A 20,307-nucleotide genomic window follows, 5' to 3' on the forward strand; every position below is an offset into this window, starting at 1 on the left:
AAAGGACTATTTTCCGCCCAAACTATGTTGAATTCTCAAAATTTTCTCCGTTAACTTTGAAAATATCATTTACCCACTCATGATAGGTTAAATTTAATGGAACCTCAACCCCTGAAACTTTAATCTCATTTTCCCCCTTAAAAGTTTAAAAACTAACATTTTATCTCCTAAGTCAAGTTTGAAAAGATCACATTTCTCCCCTAGGGTTTAGTTTCAAAACCCATTCACTTTTTCCAGTGCCACCATCGGTTGTCTCTCCCTCCCGACAATTATCCTTCCTCCGACGGCCCATCTTAACTCCATCCCAACCCATCCGACGTCCGACGCCGTCTGGGAAGAGAAATCCTCTTCCCAGATGAAGACGAGTCTGGGAAGACGATTTCTCTTCCTAGACGACGTCTCTCGACGTCGGATGGGTTGAGATGGGCCGTCGGAGGAAGGAAAACTATCGGGAGGGGGAGATGGCCGGCGGTGGCGCTGGAGAAAGTGAACAGGTTTTGAAACTAAACCCTAGGGGGAGCAATGTGATTTTTTCAAACTTGGTTTAGGAGAGAAAAGTTAGTTTTTTAAACTTCGGAGGGGAATGAAATCATATTTAAGTTTATTTTTAATATTAAATATAAAATGATAATTTTACTCTTAAAATTAACAGATCTAAACGGTCATGGGTGGATAAATGAGATTTTCAAAGTTAACAGGGAAAACTTTGAGAATTCCGCATAGTTTGGGTGGGACATAGTCCTTTGGCCTTTTTTTTTATATTTTTCTTTTTTTTATGGATTTTGTAAAATACAAAAATATCTTTTGCATTTTCAATTAATTACCATAATGTTATAACTATATAAAACAAAAAACTCAATTTTTTATCATCTAAATCTTTGATCTCTCCCGATAATTTTTTATAATGATTGAATTTTGATTATGTATTATATTATATGATATTAGATTTAGTAGTTAATTAAATATTTTACATTTGAATTATTAACTAAAAGACTTATAAAAAGTATTTAAATTATATTTGGTGTTACCCTATTTTTCAAAATATATTATTGACAGTATATCATATTAAACTTGTATGTACACGTTCCAAATTTTGTGGCCCCTTTTTTTATAAATGTTTTTTTTACTATTTATTGAATTATACTCACATAATTTTCGAATTATTTTTTTCCTATTTCCGTATTTAATAATTAGGTAATCTAAAATATAACTAATAACATTATTTGAGAATTCCAAGGTTTGCCTTATATTCCCATTCATCACCATTTTCATATATAGCTCATTTTGCCCTTAGACAAAAGTCCTGGGAGAGTTTAGATTCAAGATTTGTTGACATCAAAGTAAGATAAGATTTTTAATTTGTTCAGTCTAATAGTTGTAAGATTAATTATTAAATTTGAGATTTTATTTATTCAGTTTGAGATTTTATTTATATAGTTTGATTAATTATGCCTCCATGTAAGGTTCTTCAATATAAAAAATATATATATATTATTCACTCTCGCCAAGATTCCATCATAATAACCAAGCCATATATATCTTCATAAAAGTCCAAGTCGATTCTTTGATCTGCAAAAATTTGTTTTGAACCGTTAAACTATAACTCATACTAGAATGATAATCATCAATGGTCCATAAGAATTTGATTGCTTAAGTATCAACAAGTTATAAGCCTTGAATCATCATTGAAGTAGAGACAATAATTTCGATCCGATTTTAGGGGTCGTGATCCTCCCCGACTCTAATAAGGAGGGAATTCTTCAATAAAAATAGAGAAAGGGATAAGCGCAAAGATGAAAAAAATCTTCACAATCGGAGATAGATTAGAGACGGGGAGACACGTGTCCCCTCCCAACCCTACCCCTTTTCTATCATTTTATATTAATATATTTACTTAAAATACTAGCATATCTTTATAGTTTTAAATTATTTATGTTTTTCAAATTTATTTAAATTTTTATTGTACATATTAAAGTGGTTAATATATTATATTTGTGATATTTAAAATAATAAATTGATTTTAATTTTACTTAATTTTGTTATTTAATATATTTATATTACGTTTAGAGAATATAAAGAGAAAATTTTTCTTACGGACACAGGAAAGAGATTTTTTTCCATAGGAATGAGGAGAGGACGGGGAAGAGATTTTTCTTTATAGAGAAGAAATGAAAAATCATTTTCATCCTATAATGGAGACGGGACGAGGATTGAGATCGCCTTCCCACCCCTCCCCATTGCCAGTGCCTGTTTGCATGTTCTTTTGATAATTGGCTTATATATATATATATATATATATATATATATATATATATATATATATATATATATATATATTGTTTTTAGTAACAGGAAACCCATTCGAGCCATATCGCCACTTTCAGATTCTAGACTACTGTAAATAAAAAAGATAAAAGCTTGTATAGCTGAAAATTTTTATGTTTGTATTCTAGACTTTTTGTATTTAAGCAGATTCTATGTGTTTCCAGAGATATGCATGAATTCTCCATTCCAGATACGTGTTAGTCTGTTTCCTCTAGACCTGTTTGAATGAACCCATATATATATATCAATCTCGGCTTAGCCCCTTTGAGTTTACCTTCTTGAGAAGAAACTAAAATGGCAGATGTATTGAAGGGAGGTGTAGTTCACTGCAACACCACCTGTGGGTGTACTTCCCCCTGTCCCGGGGGAATGGCTTGCAAGTGAGTCCATTTTAATTGCTGCAACTTCGTCCCTTTAATTAAATATCTTCTGTTTGTAAAACCATGGAATTTTGTGGGCACATGCTCAAGTAAAGCCACGAGCCAGTATGACCACAAACTGTGCTCTTGTGGTGAACATTGCAGCTGCAACCCCTGCCCCTGCGGCAAGACTTAAGTCACCGGAACCGGCAAGACATTTTGTAGGTTGTGATGATGGCTGTGCATGCGCCACTTGTGCCACCTGACCCAATGACATGAACTCTCAGGAGATTGGGCTATGTTTAGAAACTTCAGCGATGTGTGACTAGAGATGTGTTTTAATCAGTGAATGATTATCAATAAATGGCTTCAGGTCAATGGTTGAATTGAAAAACTTTGTCAAATCCCAATTTTCATCAATCATACACATTGATTAAATCTTGCTCAGAATAACAGTAGTTGGCAAACCTACAATGCAAAACCTTCTAGTTCTCAATCTGGTAAGTCACTGTATGTTCTTCCCACATTTCCTTCTCAAGATATCTTTGATAAAAATACACTTCGCCAATCGAGTTCACCGACAATGCAGAAATGCTTCTGGTGCCATATCGTCCCTGCAAATTCGAAGTCACTTCAGAAGAGCATTTTTTTTCACTCCCTTTCAAGGTAGAAATAAAGGAGAGTAAGTCTGAGGGTTTACCAAGGGACGCTCTACATCAACAAATATGGAACTTAAGCTGTATTCTGTCTCAGGAGAATAAATGTGAGGAAGCAAGTGTTCATCATCCTTGGTAGTGTCTAACATTAGTTTATCGACCATCCCTTTCATGGGAAGTTCACCTTCACCATATTTCTCCAAAAGCTGTTTGAAACTGTGGCTCAAACGCTCAGCCTGTGAAAGAAAAATGGTCAGAAAATAAATTACAAAAGTGCAAGAATTTGCAATTGGGTTGTTGTATAAAACATATTACCTTAGGCCATGGAGAGTCGAGCCTTGCATTTGCTAATACATGGATTCCTGGTGAAACCTCTGTCACAAAACTTTTGCCTTCTTCAGGTCTGTTGGTTACATAAACCATGGATTTGGAACAAATATCAGCTAATACCAGGTTAAACCCATTGTACTGATCTACTTCCTTCACCAAATCCTCTGCAAAATCCATGGGACTTTTCTTACTCTGCAGAAAGCAAAACTTTGACAATTATCTAAAATTTATTCAGGAATCATTTCGAAGAAAAGAAACAAGCCCCATTGAATCTTAGAAAATTTTTTTCAAACAAACATCAAAATAGCAATTTTCAATCAATCAATAAATGAAACATTAATCTGTTAGGATTCTATCAATTTATTCTATATGGTATTCAAATTATTAATTGTTTATTCCATTATAAAGGGAAGAAGAAACATATAATTTTTCCAAATCTCTCCCCAAATTCTTCCTGTTGCCCTATTTTCTCTCTAGAAAGTCTCTTCTTATTCCCTTTTCAATTATGTCTTAACAAAAAGTCTTAACATTTTGGTATCAGAGCACTTTCCTGGTTTCTTAAATATGAACTACAAAGAACTTGAAGATAAGGTTAACTCTTTGACACACTAAATAGAATTACTAACTAATATATTAGGGTGTATGTGCACAAGTCTAGAGATATCGCAACCTGCAGAACACGTTTAACAAAATGGTCATCCTAGCTGGTGTCCATATACAAGGGCTCACCACACAAACTGATTTTCCTTGGCTCAACTGTATGAAATTTTCACTAAAAGCAACATCAATGGGTTACTGTGTTACTCATGTGCGAATGGTGACTTTAGTTGTGTGAATGCCAATAACTCCAGTACTCATTTGAGTGATGACAATGGCAGCGGGGTAGAATTCTCTGCTATAGAACCTGGATGATGATTTGATTTGGCTTGTGCTCAAGGACACGCCTTATTTCGAGGGATGGCAAATCTTAAGATTCCATTATCTTAGTATTAGGATTAAGTTCTTTAAATTTGATTAAGATTAAACTGATCTGGATAAAAGCCCTTTGATTATTGCCACAAAGGTAAAATCTCGAACATATTGCCAGCATTAACATTGGATAAACAAAAGGCAAACCCTAAAAAAATGATCAAACATTGAACTCCTCAAAACAAAACCAAAGAGTAAGTACCTGCAGAAAACGAACAGGAAGGTCTCCTCTACTCTTAGCTTGAGGGATTGATTGAACTTCCCTGAAGTTAGTAAGAAAAGAAAATTTACCATTTTTAGAAGAAGCCAGCCACGTCCCACCAGCCATCTCATCTTTCCCTCCTAAAATCTGTCCTCCCTCCCACCACTCCAGCGGCTTGGTAGGCCTTGCAACAAAACAAAACAAAACCCACGAATCATATAAACAAGATCAACCCATAAAATCATGTCAGATTCTGAAATGGGTAACTACCGGCTAAGATACTCGTCTCTGTTAAGTAGTAACAGAAAAGGGTAAAGCGGGTGAGCTTCCCACATAAACACTGTTATACACATGGCTTTGCTTGCTTGTTAATTGTTGCCTGGCGTGGTGTGGCCGTCTGTGTAAAATGGCAAAAGACCATCCTTGCTCCTTCCGGTATCGGCTTCGCCACTTCCCCCTACCGAATATTGCCACGTGTTGTTGGAGCCACGTGACTTGGTCAAGAATAATACAAGTGGATTGTTGGACAAGTTGGCCATGTGAAAGATTTGTTGGCTTCCGGCAATCTAAGATTTTGCCACAGATTTGTAATATATTTAAAAATTAAATTCTTAATTTATTTATTTAAAATAATAAATATTTATGAAATCCGATATTAAATTTAACATATTACCTATTTTAATATGATTAAATCAATTTTAAATAAATAATCTATTTAAATAAATTTTTTTCATATTTCAATAAATTTAGTAAAAAAATAAGACAATAAAATTAATCTATTAATATCAGTATATTAAGAATGAAAATCTTTTTCTCGTTTATTAAGAATATATTTTGAATTAATTTAATTCAATGATTATTAAATTCAAAAATTTATCTTAGTTTAACTTCAAAAAAATAATTCAATTCAGACAAAATTTTAGGTTATCTAAAAAACTGTTTTTTTCTCGAGTATTTATTTATGATAACCTCATTAAAATAAAATATTGATTGAGAGATAAAAAATTAAAAAGAGAAAAGTTAGTCCAAATTTTGAATTTTGACTATAAGGGTTTGTTGACTTTCATTTTAACATGTGCATTTATTTATTTATTTTACTAATAAAAAAAATGGAAGAACCAATTTTTATTTGCCAACTTCAATTATACACTGAATTTTATTTAAATTTTGCTTGGGATAGAAGTCAAAAGTAGTTGACCAAGTGCCACGTAAACCAATGAAAGGAAAAGACAAAAAAGGTCTCCAAAATTACACGTGTCAAAGTCCCACGGGAAACTCGTGGGAAGTTCACGTGTCTCGCCACCTCCCGCTCCTAAAAACCAAATTTATTATTTAAAAAATAAAAATAAAAAATAAGGCCTTGTTTGTTTGTTTGTGCATCTAACAAAACCGGAGAGAGAAAGAGAAAAAAGAGAAACCAAACCAAATGGGTAAGATAGTTGAGAGAAGGAAGAAGAAGAAAGGAAGACCTTCTCTTTTAGATCTTCAGAAACGGACTCTCAAAGAGGAGCAGCAACAGAACAGCAAGCCCAACAACTCTGCCCAAAATACTGCATCGAATTACAGCTCTGCCACTGAGAATCCGGTCCGTCGATCCACACGCCGGAACCCGAATCCGTCTCCCGAGAGAGTCGTCTCCGACGACGAAGATGACGAATTGGGAGCTAATCGACGCGAGAAGAAGCTGAAGCTGGTGCTCAAGTTGCAGAAATCTGAACAGAATTCAAATTCTAACGCCTCCGATTCGGACGAAAACGCTACGCTTAATCACAAAAAGAGGAAGATCAATGCGATCGGAGGTGGATCTGGGAGTGGGGATTATGAAAAGGTAGTTAATTTTTTGGAATTTGAAAAATATGAGATTTTTACGGGGGGGATTTGGGGGATTTATTTTTTGAATAAAAAGCGCGAATTTTTTCGAGGCAATTAATGTTTAACGGTATTTCTTAAGGTACCTTGAAGTTTGGGCCTTTGTAAGAGAAAGAAAATTGTGGGTTTGAATTTTCTAGAAACTTCTGTTGACTTGGTTTTTTTTTTAATTTGGGCACTTTTGATTTTTTTTTTTTTTCTTGTTGTTTTTTGAGTCATTAATATGACTTTATTTTTAACAAAGATCATGATAATAATAGTATTACAGTAATAATAGTTATAATAATGTGAATGTCAAAACTGATGAAAAAAGCTGAATTTTGTCTTTTCTTTTTCAGTTATTAGTTCACAGTTAACTGTGTGTTTTTTTTCCCTTTCTGGAACTTCGAATGCTAAGCCACTTTACTTTTTCACAGCTATTTCAGTAAGGGAGAAGATTTGTTTGTTATTAGCAAATTTTCATGGCTTATAGCTAATTTGTTTTTAATTTTAATTTTCTTTTTGTCGTTGGGTTTATTTAATTTTCAGGGAGAGAAGTCTATTTCTGATACAAACCCAACAAATAACAATCAAGGTTTGGTCGAATATTTTGATGCCCATTTTCTTAAAATTCCTTTTTCTAGACTTTTTCTCGATAATCTCACACACCCATTTGCTAAAAAGGCATTTTTTGGAACGTTTTGATGTGATTATGGTTTATCTGTGCAGGGGCTTTGTTGGAATCGGGACCCCCAACGCCTTTACCTGATAAAAAGCTTTTACTGTTCATCCTCGATAGGCTTCAAAAGTTTGTATTTTATTTCTGTTCGTTTTGTTTGATTTCTTTCGTGTAGCTTCTGTATTCAAGTTCACTGAGTTCTGTTTCTTTTCAAATAATTGTTTCATTTAGGAAAGATACTTATGGTGTGTTTTCTGAGCCAGTGGACCCAAAAGAGGTATGTTGTTAACTTGTTGACAGTTTTACTTTAGCAGTTCTATAGTTTTATTATCATTGATGTCTGTTTTATGCAGCTTCCAGATTACCATGAAGTCATTGAGCATCCCATGGATTTTTCAACTGTTAGAAAGAAACTATCTAATGGAGCTTATGCCAGCTTAGAAGCATTTGAGGTTGGTTTATATCCCTGTGATTGTATCTTGAAGAAATCTGATATTGCCATCCATTCCGTTTTCTTCTTTGCCATTTTGTTTGTATTTGGTCTGTTTTCTGGTATTCTTTTCGAATGTATTGTATCATGGAATAAAGACGGCTTTTTTCATACCAGAAGTTAGATTCACTTCTTTTTCATGAAAGATTGATGTTGTGAATGCTATTCTGCAAGTAAATTGGCCTGTTTTCATCTCAAGAATTAGTAGCTAATTAGGTAGATGTATTTCTTGTTTAATTCAGTTGAAATAATTTCCTTATGTGAGAGCTTTACGAAATTTTGATGATAGAAAAGGCAGTTAAGAGCGCAAGACTTGTTATAGTGGTCCCAGGTTATTTAAGTCTTTTGAACTTGGCTTTATTGCTGATTACTCAGATATTGACATATTCTGTAAGTTAATAAAAGACGTTGTGGACTCTTAGCTTTTATGGCACCTAATCCTTGGAAATCTGGTGACAATTTGTAATATTGATCTGTAATTCTCTCCAAAAATTGTGAAGCTTAGATTAACGATCAGCTATAATGGTTTATGGAAAAATCTGCTGTAACAAAGTGACAACTCTAGATTCTGATCTTTTATAATTGATCTGAGAATTATTATGAAAGCTAATGCTTCATAAAAACTGTAGTCTAAAAGCTCTTTCTCTCCTGTCAAAAAGAAATTATTTCTTTTTCAAGGTTACTGATCTCCCATTTGGTAATAGTGAATCTTGTTAGGAGTTAGAGTTTCTTTGAACTGCAGGAGTTGGTAACATGATCTAACACAGTAAGAGCACATGGTGTTTCTTAAATGATCGGTTTTATTCTTTCCCTTTTTGGCTTAATGTATAGAACCATACCTTCATCTCCGATATGACTTGTGTGCACCAAACAGGGTAAAAGAAATATAATATGACCTTGTCATATATGGATGACGTTGTGAGAGATTTTAACTTAATGTCACTCTGATATGCTTTTTTAAAATTTCTTTTGGGTTAATTTCCAAAATGTTTGGACTCAATTATCAGTCCTTTTCAAGATATTTAGGATGAGGTTGATACTCTGCCAATTTAGTGATATTGCTATTTACTGACTTGGTGATTTGATATTGGATGTTGGAAGGCATGAGTGGGGCTATTTATAGCAGCTAATCGTGTATCTTGGTTAGCAGCAAAAGAAATGAACCTCTTAGTTATTTATCCTAATCCTGAACAGTAGAATTTGCCGAAAATGTTTCACCTCAAGATTGTATGGGATATTTCCGTACTTATGATGCCTTCAAAATGATACTCTTCTGATTGTATTCACACTGAATCTGGAAATAAGTGCAAGTAGAAGATTACCCATGTATGAGGTCATTAGCTTATGTTGTTGATGCCCTGGAAATCATATGTACATTTTGCCAGAATACTGACGTCTAATTTTGTAGTATTGACATTTGATTTAATTATTGTGCAGGAAGATGTTTTCTTGATATGTTCCAACGCAATGCAGTATAATGCTCCAGATACTATATACTTTCGACAGGTAAATTCAGCTTTAAATTCTGAATATTCCATGTTCAATCTGTCTTTGTATGCTCTCTGAAATTTGGTAATGTTCCAGGCACGATCCATACAAGAACTCGCAATAAAGAATTTTGAAAATCTAAGGCAGGACAGTGATGATAATGGGCCTGAAATTAAAGTGGTAAGAAGAGGGAGACCACCAACCAAGTGGAAAAAGCCACTGGGCAGGCCCCCCTTGGAGCGTGCTCGTTCAGAGTTCTCCTCTGGTGCTACTCTTGCTTCTGGGGCAGAAAACACTAGCTTGTCCAATCATGATTTAAGAAAAGGACCCCTTCTTGCAGACAAGTCTGGGTGTGCGCAGTCATCTGGACAATTTTATAGCTCTCTCAACGTCACTCGCAGTGGATGGTTGACTGAGAACAAATTTGTGAGCAATGATGAAGGTACTAGTTTAGCATTACTGTGGCTAGTCTCTTTCCTGCCTTAAAAACTTTGGTTGTCCAATTCTGTCACAAATGTCAAGCTTCTAAAGGAGGCTGAGGTTTTTGTAATTTCTTGCAGGTTCAATGTCAAGGGGTTATTCCATGAAGCATGGTAAAAAACAATTTGTACCTGATGAGAACAGGCGCAACACATACTTGCAATTTCATCCGTCAGCTGGTGGGCGGGAGCGATCTGTGTTCACCACTTTTGATGTTGATAGGAAGCAGCTAATGGCTGTAAGTATCTTGCTCTAGTTGATTTCCTATTGAATTCTATGAAGAGAGATTACTACGGTGCATTGAGTCCACACATCAGTCTTTGATCCAATTCAAACAAAATATGTTAGAATACACTTCTCCATAAGTGTCTACAGCGAGGGAAAAACAACAAATTAACAAGATTGGAATTAGACTTTAATCTTTAAGAATAATTATATAAACTGTCCACACAACTTCCATATGTGAGTGGGTCCATGCATGTGCTGCTCTTCATTTTTTTGTTGGCCCTTTCTATGTGGGAATTTTTAACCCAGCGTTTGCTTTTGTAGAAACTGACTTGTTCTTGCATGTAATCAGGTAGGGCTTCATTCGGAGCACGGTTACACAAGAAGCCTAGCTCGTTTTGCTGCAAACCTTGGACCTGTTGTTTGGCAAATTGCTTCAAAAAAGATAGAAAGGTGTTTGCCTGCAGAGATTAAGTTTGGCCCTGGATGGGTTGGAGAGAATGATGTCACACCACCTAGGCCAATAATACTTCCTTCAAGCCCTCCAAGTCTGCAGTCTTTCTTAGATCCCTTCTCCATTCCTGAAAATTCTTGTTCTGCTACTACAAGTACCATGATTGAATCAAAAGGAGATAAATTAACAGAGAAACCTGAAGCACAGGATTTCTCAGAGACACATGTACCTCCAACACTCTCTCCCTTGGATGGCCATTTAAGAAAGCCTATCCCTACATCTGCCATCAACTCTTCATCCCTCTTTGTTGCTAATCGATTGACTGAACCCTGCACTGAAAAATCAGAAGTGGTTGCTGGATCAAACTCCCATACTGGTTTTAACGTACCAAATAGCAGTGTGGGAGCAATCAACACAAGGCCTCCCATTCAGATTCATCAGAGCCCTGTAATTTATCCTGGAATGAATGGATTTAATGGCACTCATGAGTTTAATCTCCCAGCTCAGAAGGGGAAATTAATCAGGGCAACCAGGTCCGGTGAACCCACCTTGCAGCCATCTAAGATGCTTGATAGTGTCTCTAGAACTAAAACTAACTTTATCCATTCGGCGACTCCAAATAAATTGAACTCAGAAGATCCCAAGTTGGCAGATAATTCAAATGCTAATTATGGTAAACCATTACCAAATTCAGATTGCCAAGTGTCAGCAGTACAGACACCCGGGCATCTTCGGCCAACTTGGCAACAAAAGTCAGATTCAGTTCCACCTGATCTAAATGTCAGGTTTCATTCTCCAGGATCTCCTAGTTCTAGCAGAGTAGATTCAACTCAACCAGATTTAGCATTGCAGCTGTGATAATAATTGAGTTAATTTTTTCCTCCTCTATTTGATTAAGTTAACCATAGAATGGTGTTATTGATGGGGTGCTGATTAGAGCCTCACCAACTGTATTGTTAAAGAAAAGAGTAGAATATTATTCTTGTACAGATTAATGCATCCTAATTTGTAGGTCTAGAAGCTAAAAAGATGTCATTCAAAATATTTTAAACCATTAATATGATGTAATTGGAAATCATTTTCAGATGATGTAAGATGTTCATTTCATAATCAGAATTCAGAATTATTGTCTTAGTTATTTGAAAGACACTACATGTGATGGATTCTATCCCGTTGCGGGTTAAAAAGGGGGTTAAAGATGGTCAATTAAAACCCTTTAGAGTTCATAGTTTCTTTATTGATTATTTTATTTTACTTATATTTAACTTTGATCTATTATAAATTTTATCTTCGGATCCGTCAATGATTTTATTTATTTATTGTTGATAAAAATAAAATTATGTATATAAATAAATTATACAATTTTTTGTGTACAAACTGAGATGATAGCTTGTGATTGTTTATTTTTTCTCTTACTTCAAAGTTATCCAATGAAATGATATTACATCGTATTATATATTAAAGTTTGTATTATTTTTTTGTATATATATAACATTACTATATTAATAATCTCACTATGACACGAAGTTTGTGAGTCATGTCACATTTGTATAAAAATTAAAAAAACGATCAAAATGAAATTAATTAATAAGAAATTTGGTGGATAAGTAATACTATATGTATAATTTTTGTGTATAATTTTATGTATAACTAATGGTGTGTCATTATATGATTAGATTGTTAAAAATTAAAGATAAAATAATATTCAATTATATGAGAATACGTTATTATTTGTACATAAAATTGTGTACATAGTTTTGTTGTTTGCTGGGTAGTTCAACAGGCTAATATTTGGGGAAACAATTCACTCCAATCTCTTGTAAGGTCAATTTTCATTTTGCAAAGTTCAGTTATTTGATTTCTCTACAGAATTGAATCTTTTTTTTTTTTCCTTGCAACTTTCAATCATTGTTGTTGCAATTTGTAAGTAAGAATATTGTTGACATGAATGTAATTAATACAACGACTTTTTGGCAAAGACTAAGTTCTTGAATTCGGTAAATTCAACTATTAAAAAAGAAAAAAAAAAAAAGGCTTCTTTGGATGAGATGAAAATCATCTAAGGTTGGTAACATTATTAAATACCAAGAAAAATTAAGAAAGAAAACATAAAAAGCGTTGGACTTGCTAATAATCCCAAAACGACGACTTTTGTTGCGTGGAATATGTTCAATGTCGGCAAAGGCAACAAGACAAGCTATCCTAGCTGGATTGGATATTGAAATGAAATCAATCTTCCTTCTGCCACTGAAATTGATGTCTTTCGACTGACTAGAATTTTATAAAGTAAACGCTGGGCTGCTGACGGGAAGTTGAAAAGATGAATGGAATAAAGAAGCAAAAGCAGAAGTTAGTTACTGGACCAGCTTTTAGCTTTGATTAGCTTTGAATTTTATTCTACATCTTTGACTGACCATTTTCAAAGACGCGGTATTTGACCTGGAAATAATGTAGCAGCTGCACAGCACGGCAGTCTTCATTTACCTGCGAAACTATCGTTACAATTTCTCCGTAAGACTCAGTCTTCTTCACTCGTACCTTTAATTTATGCTGTATTTTATTTCACGGTTAGGCTTAAATTGTACTTAACCACAAAGCCCAAGTCAGAAGTCGGTGACCTGTAGAATAAAATTCAAAGGACTACTGGAAATTCAGATCTTCAAAGTTGAAGAACGATAACCCCATTTGAATTTGGTGGCCGGTTTAAGGTTTTGAATAAGGGAAAGATTGAGAGTCGAAGAACTCTATATCATCATTATCTGATATTGTTTTCTGTTTTTCGATTTTTTAGTTGACAATTAACCTGGATAGGAACAATCTTATTTTCTTCCTCCTGTCTGCTTAAGAGTCGGTCAAAAAATAAATAAAGTGAGAAGAGAAGAATTCTTCAGATGGGCAATTGCTGGGCTTCTCCGACTAATGATCCTGCACCAAATGCTTCTGGTCAGCTGAGTAGTACAGGTATTTCACCAAATCTCATTACCCTTTGCATTTCAAATGGGATATTGATTTGCTTTCCAATTTCTCATCTGGGTTTTGTGTTTTGATCCTTATACGCACTGAATTGCTTCAGTTGTTGATAACTTCTTGGAAGTTTATTTTCATACTCTTTTCATTTGCCTGACTTCAATATGTATTAATGGCAATTAAAATTTGGTGACTACAGTAGGGATATCTCAGACCACCCAGACCGTGTCTTCGGGGACGAGCAATATGTCCCGGAACAGCCAGTTCTCAGCATCAAGTGGAGATGATGTTTTCCCGAATGGGCAGATTTTGCCCACCCCAAGCCTAAGGGTCTTCAATTTTGCAGAACTGAAGGCTGCAACCAGGAATTTCAGAAGTGATACGGTGCTTGGAGAGGGAGGATTTGGGAAAGTCTTCAAAGGTTGGCTAGATGAGAAGGCCCCTGGGAAGAGCGGAAGTGGAACTGTAGTTGCCGTGAAAAAGCTGAACTCTGAGAGCTTGCAAGGATTTGAAGAGTGGCAGGTGACCCAACTAATATGATAATTAATCAGTTTTCAACTGTGTCAATATTTTACATTATCAATTTCATTCATGTTCATTTATTGGTATATTAGATGTATGCGCATGCCATGAGCAGCTGATTGGAATGGTTCATAAAGATTTTTTGGAAAATAATTTGGAGATAGTATATTTGGAAAGAGAACATGGAAAAAAAACTGTTGTAGATTGTATATCCGGTACATATGATAAGTATTAATGGTGAAACTACCAATTACAACTTTTGGTTGATGTGTTACTTGCACAAACATATAAGTATTGGCGGAGTCAACTTTCTGTTTTACCAGCTTTCTTAAACATAAAGAGGTGTGAAGTTTATAAACATGTCAAATTTTCAATTTTCAAAAAAATTGTATACTTATATTCTTGTTTATTTACTCATGCAGTCGGAAGTAAATTTTCTGGGAAGGCTTTCTCACCCTAACCTTGTAAAGTTGTTGGGATACTGCTGGGAAGAAAAAGAGCTACTTCTTGTTTATGAATTTATGCAGAAGGGTAGCTTGGAGAATCATTTATTTGGAAGTAAGTGCCATTAGCAATGTCTAATTTTTCTTACAGTATGACATTTTTAATCTGGTTCCTCAAACTCAATATTTTTCTTTTCAGGGGGCTCTTTTGTTCTGCCATTGCCATGGGATATAAGACTAAAGATTGCGATAGGGGCAGCTCGAGGCTTGGTTTTCCTGCATACATCTGAGAAACAAGTTATTTACCGAGACTTCAAAGCCTCGAATATACTTCTTGATGGGGTAAACTTCAAATATTGTAACTGCTAGGAAGCATTCTTGGAAGATGGCATCAAATTAAACATGAAAGTTTAACTTAATATTTTGTTTATTGCAGTCCTATACTGCCAGGATATCTGATTTCGGCTTAGCAAAATCTGGTCCTTCAGCTAGTCAATCTCATGTAAGTACACGAGTTATGGGCACAAGTGGTTATGCTGCTCCAGAGTATGTTGCCACAGGTAATCTTCTAAATGGTTTTGTTTGAGTGACCTTCAGCTATTTTTAATCTTTGCAATGACATTTACATTCTGCTTGTTAAAACAGGGCACTTGTATGTAAAGAGTGATGTGTATGGTTTTGGAGTTGTATTAATAGAGATTTTAACTGGTCTGCGAGCGGTGGATACAAACCGTCCAAGCGGACAACACAATTTGGTTGAATGGATCAAACCATATTTATATGAAAAAAGAAAGTTGAGGAACATGATAGACTCTAGGTTAGAGGGAAAATATCCCTCCAGAGCTGCATACCAAATTGCTCGGCTTGCCCTTAAATGCATTGAAAGCGAGCCCAAACATCGCCCTGCAATGAAAGAAGTACTTGAAACACTAGTACGGCTTGAAGCATCTAATGAAAAACCACGAGAACCCAGGAATCATTCTACTCGTCCTGTTGCTCAGCGGCATGGCCATCAGCCTTTGCCTCATCGATCTCCAATTCATGTCAGAAACAGTGTAAGATAATTTTGATGCATTTATTTGTTACATATTAGAAGCATAGTATTGTTATTCATAATGAGCATTGTTCATGTATGAAACTCCCTCTCCCTTGACAATGTGAAGTTGAGTTTAGTTGCAGCTAGTAATACTAATATATCCATTCAGAAGAATTGTACTTTGTTTCTGTAATATGTCAACAGAGTATTGCTATAAATCCCTTTCCTTTTTGTTAGCAATTTTAGACCATTAAGAGACTGAGTAAATATTATGTATAAGGGGGATCCTAATGGTTGTGCTGGGGATGAATGAAGATGTCAGAATTTACAATTTTGGCTTTTTGCTTGTTTGGTGCGTAAGTTATAAAACTTTATTGTTATCGTTCCATATACAATATTTATACGATAGTTTTCTATCCATGAAGTATCTATTTGAGAAGTGAGTATTTGTAGAAGTAATAACTCGTGTCTCGATCTACAAATAGATATTTTTCGCTTAAATAACATAATTTATCAATTGGTATTCATGTCGTATTATTTAAATTTTGAATGTAACTAAGCACTCTCTGTGATTATAAATAAACATAAGAATGCATACATTTGCGCTGGTTAAGATTATATAGGCATCATCGTAGGATAGATCAGAGATTTTCATAAAATCAAACATGTTTATGTATAACTTTTTGTCTTTGCTTGAGTTATTTCATAGGATACTTTCTTATAATATTTATACACATGTTCTATTAGAGAATTCTCTTAATCATAAGTAGACAGACTTTTCAAATAATCGATTGAATCATATTAAAAAATTACTTTAAGTCTAATTTTTTATTTGTATTTTTTCTACACCATAATAGATTTTTAGATTCTATATCAAATCCTCGGGTGCTATTATAATCTATCTTAAAAAAAAACACTAAATTATGTATCAATTGATAGCAGGAAATATGATCAACAAGTGTTATTTAACTAGGGAAGAGTGGTATTATGTGCATAACTTTATGTATAAACAATAACGTGTTATCATATAATTGGATAGTTAAAAATTAAAAATAAAACAATACATAATCATATAATAATATATGGTTAAGCAAATAATTTTATCAAATAGAAAATATGATTTTATACTATTGGCTGGCCTAAGGGGGCATATTTGTGGTATGGGCCGGGCCCAAATATGACTACCTGTCTGTAGTTAGCAGCCTAAGCCTGTCTTACTAATGGGCTGGAATTGCGAAATAAAAAAACTCAAAGCCAGAAATTGTCCAGACCCAGCCCATCCACCAAGTAAATCGAAGTTATCTCTTCTCCCTCCATGATTGAAGTTGAAGCTTCGAGCAATTTCAATTCAACAATGGCGTCAATTATCCCCAAAAAAACAAAAAAGCAGGCGCTGAAAGAGCTGAAAGCCCGAGGGAAACAGCTGCTAGCTATCATCAAGAACACAGATTAATAAATAACTTGCCATTAGTCTTCACATTCATCTGTCCAACATCCCCTCCACGCACCTTCTTGAATCGCTCCTATCTCTCCAGTCATTCTGCACTCCTGTTTTGCTGTAGCTTCCAACCTTTTCTTGGAGAAAAAGGAAAATCATGGACTCTACGAAGGACGATCCTGAGTTCATACATAAAACGTGGCTCCGTTCCAAGTTTAATGAGCTCGTTAAGTCTCTTGTTCAAGTTTTGCTTGCGCCGCAATCTGAGGATGCGTTGAGAGTGAGGTTTTTTTTTTTTATCCCCTTTTTTTCGTCCAAATTGATTTTGAATAGTTTGTTTTAGATTTTTTTTATGTGAGTTTGAAGTTTTTGTGGTGCCTGGATTGGATTGGGTATTTTAGGAGGTTGTGTTGGACACTGAAGGATAGTGGAAGGTTTCATTCTGCGACTTATCATAAGTTGCTTCATTCTATTGTAAGTTTGTAGGTTGCTTTTGTTTTTTTCCTAAAAATTATCAGGGTGTATATTATATTGAAGACAAACTCGGGGATAAGTAATGTTTATTGTTGGTTGTTCGTGATTGTTTTCATTTTCAGGTCCACTCTCCAGAATCCGTTAATTTTGTTACAGAATTGTTCGCGTTAAAGTATTTCAAGTACATTGACGTTCGGTATGATCATAACTTTTTTTTCTAGGTGAATGTTTCCAAGTGTAATGATTCCATTGCTGCTGGTACAGAGTTAATAATGGTTACTTAATTCTTATGATGCATTCGAAAGCCAAGTTTTAGGGATTTTTTATTTCTTTCTCTTGGTGCGGTTATTTTTCCTGTATCAGTCTAGAAAAGCTTGCTGGCGCCTTGGAGGCATAAGATATTTCCGGTATGTTGTTGCCTTGCTTGTTATGTATTTTCTTTGTTATTGTGCCTGTGTTTTTCTTTTTCATTGTCGTTGTCAATCTGTTGATTTGATTCTCCTTGATGTATGGTAATACTGTGCGTCTAGGTGGCAAAGTTGAGAGTCATCCAAGAGGAAGGTTTTTACCATTTTTAGCAGCAAATAGAACTAACATTAAAAATATATTATTTCACTTGGTTTTGTGAACTTTTTGATATTCCTACTTCAACTGTTGCCATTAGGAGTATTTTACAGATCGAACTTAATTGTTGCTCTTTTCTAGCAGCATAGAGCTTTCCCTTCACAAGATACACTATATTATATATAGCAAGTATTCCATTGCCAGAGGGCAGTAGAGAAACTTGAGTATGACATGTGGAGTGGGCCAGGTGATTGTCCGGACAAAATCGAGGAACCAAAAGAGATCTGAGTGAATGGAAAGGGGAAAAAAAAACAAAGCATAATTCCACTTTCACTTTAAAGAAAAATGCGATAAAAATAGCTCAGTTTACGAAACTTCTTATCTGGATGGGAATCAAGAAAATGCGAAGTTAGAATTAGAAAAAGTAACAAATAAAGAAAAATTTCTATTATGGTTTGAAAGGTTTGAAAAACCTCTATATTATATAGCAAGTATTCCATTGCCAGAGGGCAGTAGGGAAACTTGAGCATGAAATGTGGAGTGGGCCAGGTGATTGTCTGCCATCTTTTAATATTAGGACAGTGTGATTTTTGTTTTGTTTTCCATTTTTTTTTTCAAAATTTAATTTCTCATCTTTGCTACAGTTTATTTTATTCATGGTTAGGATGCATTTAGTTAAAGTGTGCTTGTTTTTACATCTTTAGGATTTTCATCCAAGAAGGTGATCTTAAAGCAGGTTCAGAGCTATCAAAAGCAGAACATAGAAAGCTCACGACTGAGAAAGATAACAATGAGGTAAGTTATGATCGGTTAGTTACTGACAAAAGGATTGTCAATCCATCAACTTCATTTATTCAATGAACTACATTCTTTATCATTTATTTGCGAGGCTTCTTTTATTGAGTTTTTATGTGCATGTTCAGGTGTTATCTGCTGCCACCATTTCCAAAAAGATGAAACTAAAATTCACTGAAGCTTGGATTTCATTTCTTAGATTACATCTTCCAATTGAAATATACAGACAGGTAAACCTCACAGGTCTCACAGTCTATGCGTGTTCATATTATATGCAAAGCAAGGGGGTTGAATTAGTTGTTACATTTGTCCCTGTATTAAGAATTGAGATTATTCTTTACGGAAGTTAAGTTTTTATGGCTTTCCTCTTTAGCAGTCAACTTGACGCTAGTCTCAAGTCGTACACTTGGATAGATTAACCTGTGTTGCTCAAATTTGGTGTAACATAATTGTTAACTTGCAGAGACATCCTTCAATCAACTGTTTGGTGCATCGGGTAGCAAACCATTCCTATACTTACTACCATTGTTTTTATCTGTCTAATTTATTCTTCTGATCTTGGTCAAAGTTTCGTAAAAGCAAGTAACCATATATTTTCAGCTTTAATTTAGGAATTTTTTGTTCTTGTCCTGGTTACTTTATTGCATTGCAGCAACACAGTAATGCATGGAATTAAATAGCACACTATGTATGTTTTAAATGAAACTTGTTATCTGAGCAGGAAGATGGCAATGAATCTGAAAAAGATTATTCTAAAGCTCAGGAGATTGCTGATATCGCAGATGGTTCTATTACTGTGAGATATATTTCTGCCAGAAAACCTGGCATTGATCATTTCATCAATTAGGAGAGTAATCCTGTGAAGTCTGTGCCAGTATGCCATGAGTGAGTATTCTTCTTAATTCCTTTTATGAATTCTCGTATTCTATACTGGGATATACTAGCACCTACTTGGCTGCTGAGTGCAAGCACTTGAGGCACGGTGTTCATCTGTCACTTCTCTTTACTTGCTCCTCTTATTTCAATCATCTTCTTGACCGTATCCTCATTTTGGGATTCAGCAAAATTATCGTTTTTGGTAGCAGATCTAATCAGAGAACAGAGGAACTTTGAATGTTTCATCATTGAACAAACAATTATCTAGATTGTAGAAATTTCATGGCGATGCCTTTTTTATACATTGACCTGATGAACTAGGAAGATTGTGGTCCCTTTCCTGTGAACATTAAGGCTTGATAAGTTATGGAAACATCTTCTTAACTAAAGGAAGATTGATTAGCCGGTGGAATACATCATATGAGTTTCATTAGACTTGGATCAGAATGATGATTATTTCTTCTTGTCATTATTTATAAATTATTAAATGTTAACATATTGATTCTTATTGTTGATAACATCTCCGTATAGACATGGTAAGGGGGTGGGTCGGGGCAGATTGTCAATATTTTGGAAATTTTATAATTAATTTTTCTATATATCAACATAAATGCAAAACCTGTCTGCTTCTGCTGATTGTCACTTTTGATTTGTCCTATCATGTGATTAACAGAATTTGTTGGTCAA

At 34.7% G+C, this 20,307-nt stretch overlaps 4 protein-coding genes across 7 annotated transcripts; 3 read left to right on the forward strand and 1 right to left on the reverse strand.

The window, feature by feature from the left end:
* Positions 1-2,423: 2,423 nt before the first annotated feature.
* LOC123213546 (transport and Golgi organization protein 2 homolog) lies at positions 2,424-5,324 on the reverse strand. 2 transcript variants are annotated; one of them, XM_044633008.1, is made up of 6 exons: positions 5,112-5,324; positions 4,842-5,025; positions 3,656-3,862; positions 3,385-3,576; positions 3,157-3,298; positions 2,424-2,946 (listed from the first exon to the last, which is right to left on the reverse strand). In XM_044633008.1, the coding sequence occupies exons 1-5, from the start codon at positions 5,192-5,194 to the stop codon at positions 3,170-3,172; spliced, it is 795 nt and encodes a 264-aa protein (XP_044488943.1). In that variant the 5' UTR covers positions 5,195-5,324; the 3' UTR covers positions 2,424-2,946; positions 3,157-3,169. The 2 variants fall into 2 exon arrangements, with proteins under 2 accessions (XP_044488943.1, XP_044488942.1); XM_044633007.1 differs by lacking the exon at positions 2,424-2,946 and having other exon boundaries at positions 3,038-3,298.
* An 899-nt stretch (positions 5,325-6,223) lies between these two features.
* LOC123213543 lies at positions 6,224-11,639 on the forward strand. The gene is made up of 9 exons (XM_044633002.1): positions 6,224-6,669; positions 7,239-7,284; positions 7,419-7,497; positions 7,600-7,645; positions 7,722-7,820; positions 9,296-9,364; positions 9,443-9,788; positions 9,907-10,064; positions 10,404-11,639. Exons 1-9 carry the CDS (start codon positions 6,268-6,270, stop codon positions 11,361-11,363), a joined length of 2,205 nt encoding a protein of 734 aa, XP_044488937.1. The 5' UTR covers positions 6,224-6,267; the 3' UTR covers positions 11,364-11,639.
* Positions 11,640-12,717: 1,078 nt separating this feature from the next.
* On the forward strand, positions 12,718-15,713 carry LOC123213545 (probable serine/threonine-protein kinase PIX13). 2 transcript variants are annotated; one of them, XM_044633006.1, is made up of 7 exons: positions 12,718-13,016; positions 13,297-13,466; positions 13,672-13,994; positions 14,417-14,552; positions 14,637-14,779; positions 14,874-14,997; positions 15,083-15,713. In XM_044633006.1, exons 2-7 carry the CDS (start codon positions 13,397-13,399, stop codon positions 15,499-15,501), a joined length of 1,215 nt encoding a protein of 404 aa, XP_044488941.1. In that variant the 5' UTR covers positions 12,718-13,016; positions 13,297-13,396; the 3' UTR covers positions 15,502-15,713. The 2 variants fall into 2 exon arrangements, with proteins under 2 accessions (XP_044488941.1, XP_044488940.1); XM_044633005.1 differs by having other exon boundaries at positions 12,718-13,466.
* A 223-nt stretch (positions 15,714-15,936) lies between these two features.
* Positions 15,937-20,128, forward strand: LOC123213547 (protein NUCLEOLAR COMPLEX ASSOCIATED 4-like). 2 transcript variants are annotated; one of them, XM_044633010.1, is made up of 8 exons: positions 15,937-17,196; positions 17,313-17,385; positions 17,508-17,581; positions 17,691-17,792; positions 18,654-18,744; positions 18,873-18,974; positions 19,466-19,629; positions 19,806-20,128. In XM_044633010.1, exons 1-7 carry the CDS (start codon positions 17,069-17,071, stop codon positions 19,589-19,591), a joined length of 696 nt encoding a protein of 231 aa, XP_044488945.1. In that variant the 5' UTR covers positions 15,937-17,068; the 3' UTR covers positions 19,592-19,629; positions 19,806-20,128. The 2 variants fall into 2 exon arrangements, with proteins under 2 accessions (XP_044488945.1, XP_044488944.1); XM_044633009.1 differs by having other exon boundaries at positions 19,466-20,128.
* The last annotated feature ends 179 nt before the right edge of the window (positions 20,129-20,307 follow it).

This window comes from Mangifera indica, chromosome 4, assembly GCF_011075055.1.
Source record: "Mangifera indica cultivar Alphonso chromosome 4, CATAS_Mindica_2.1, whole genome shotgun sequence".
In the NCBI taxonomy this organism is placed as follows: domain Eukaryota; kingdom Viridiplantae; phylum Streptophyta; class Magnoliopsida; order Sapindales; family Anacardiaceae; genus Mangifera; species Mangifera indica.

Excerpts from the sequence above, each read along its gene's own strand:
- LOC123213546 (XM_044633008.1), bottom strand. The coding sequence starts at position 5,194 with ATGTGTATAACAGTGTTTATGTGGGAAGCTCACCCGCTTTACCCTTTT. Across the intron at positions 5,026-5,111 it reads AGAGACGAGTATCTTAGCCG|GCCTACCAAGCCGCTGGAGT; the intron begins GTAGTTACCCAT and ends TTTTGTTGCAAG. Across the intron at positions 3,299-3,384 it reads TTGATGTAGAGCGTCCCTTG|GGACGATATGGCACCAGAAG; the intron begins GTAAACCCTCAG and ends TCGAATTTGCAG.
- LOC123213543 (XM_044633002.1), top strand. The coding sequence starts at position 6,268 with ATGGGTAAGATAGTTGAGAGAAGGAAGAAGAAGAAAGGAAGACCTTCT. Across the intron at positions 6,670-7,238 it reads GGAGTGGGGATTATGAAAAG|GGAGAGAAGTCTATTTCTGA; the intron begins GTAGTTAATTTT and ends TTTAATTTTCAG. Across the intron at positions 7,285-7,418 it reads CCCAACAAATAACAATCAAG|GGGCTTTGTTGGAATCGGGA; the intron begins GTTTGGTCGAAT and ends TTATCTGTGCAG.
- LOC123213545 (XM_044633005.1), top strand. The coding sequence starts at position 13,397 with ATGGGCAATTGCTGGGCTTCTCCGACTAATGATCCTGCACCAAATGCT. Across the intron at positions 13,995-14,416 it reads AAGGATTTGAAGAGTGGCAG|TCGGAAGTAAATTTTCTGGG; the intron begins GTGACCCAACTA and ends TTACTCATGCAG. Across the intron at positions 14,780-14,873 it reads CGAATATACTTCTTGATGGG|TCCTATACTGCCAGGATATC; the intron begins GTAAACTTCAAA and ends TGTTTATTGCAG.
- LOC123213547 (XM_044633009.1), top strand. The coding sequence starts at position 17,069 with ATGGACTCTACGAAGGACGATCCTGAGTTCATACATAAAACGTGGCTC. Across the intron at positions 17,793-18,653 it reads GGAGGCATAAGATATTTCCG|GATTTTCATCCAAGAAGGTG; the intron begins GTATGTTGTTGC and ends TTACATCTTTAG. Across the intron at positions 18,975-19,465 it reads CAATTGAAATATACAGACAG|GAAGATGGCAATGAATCTGA; the intron begins GTAAACCTCACA and ends TTATCTGAGCAG.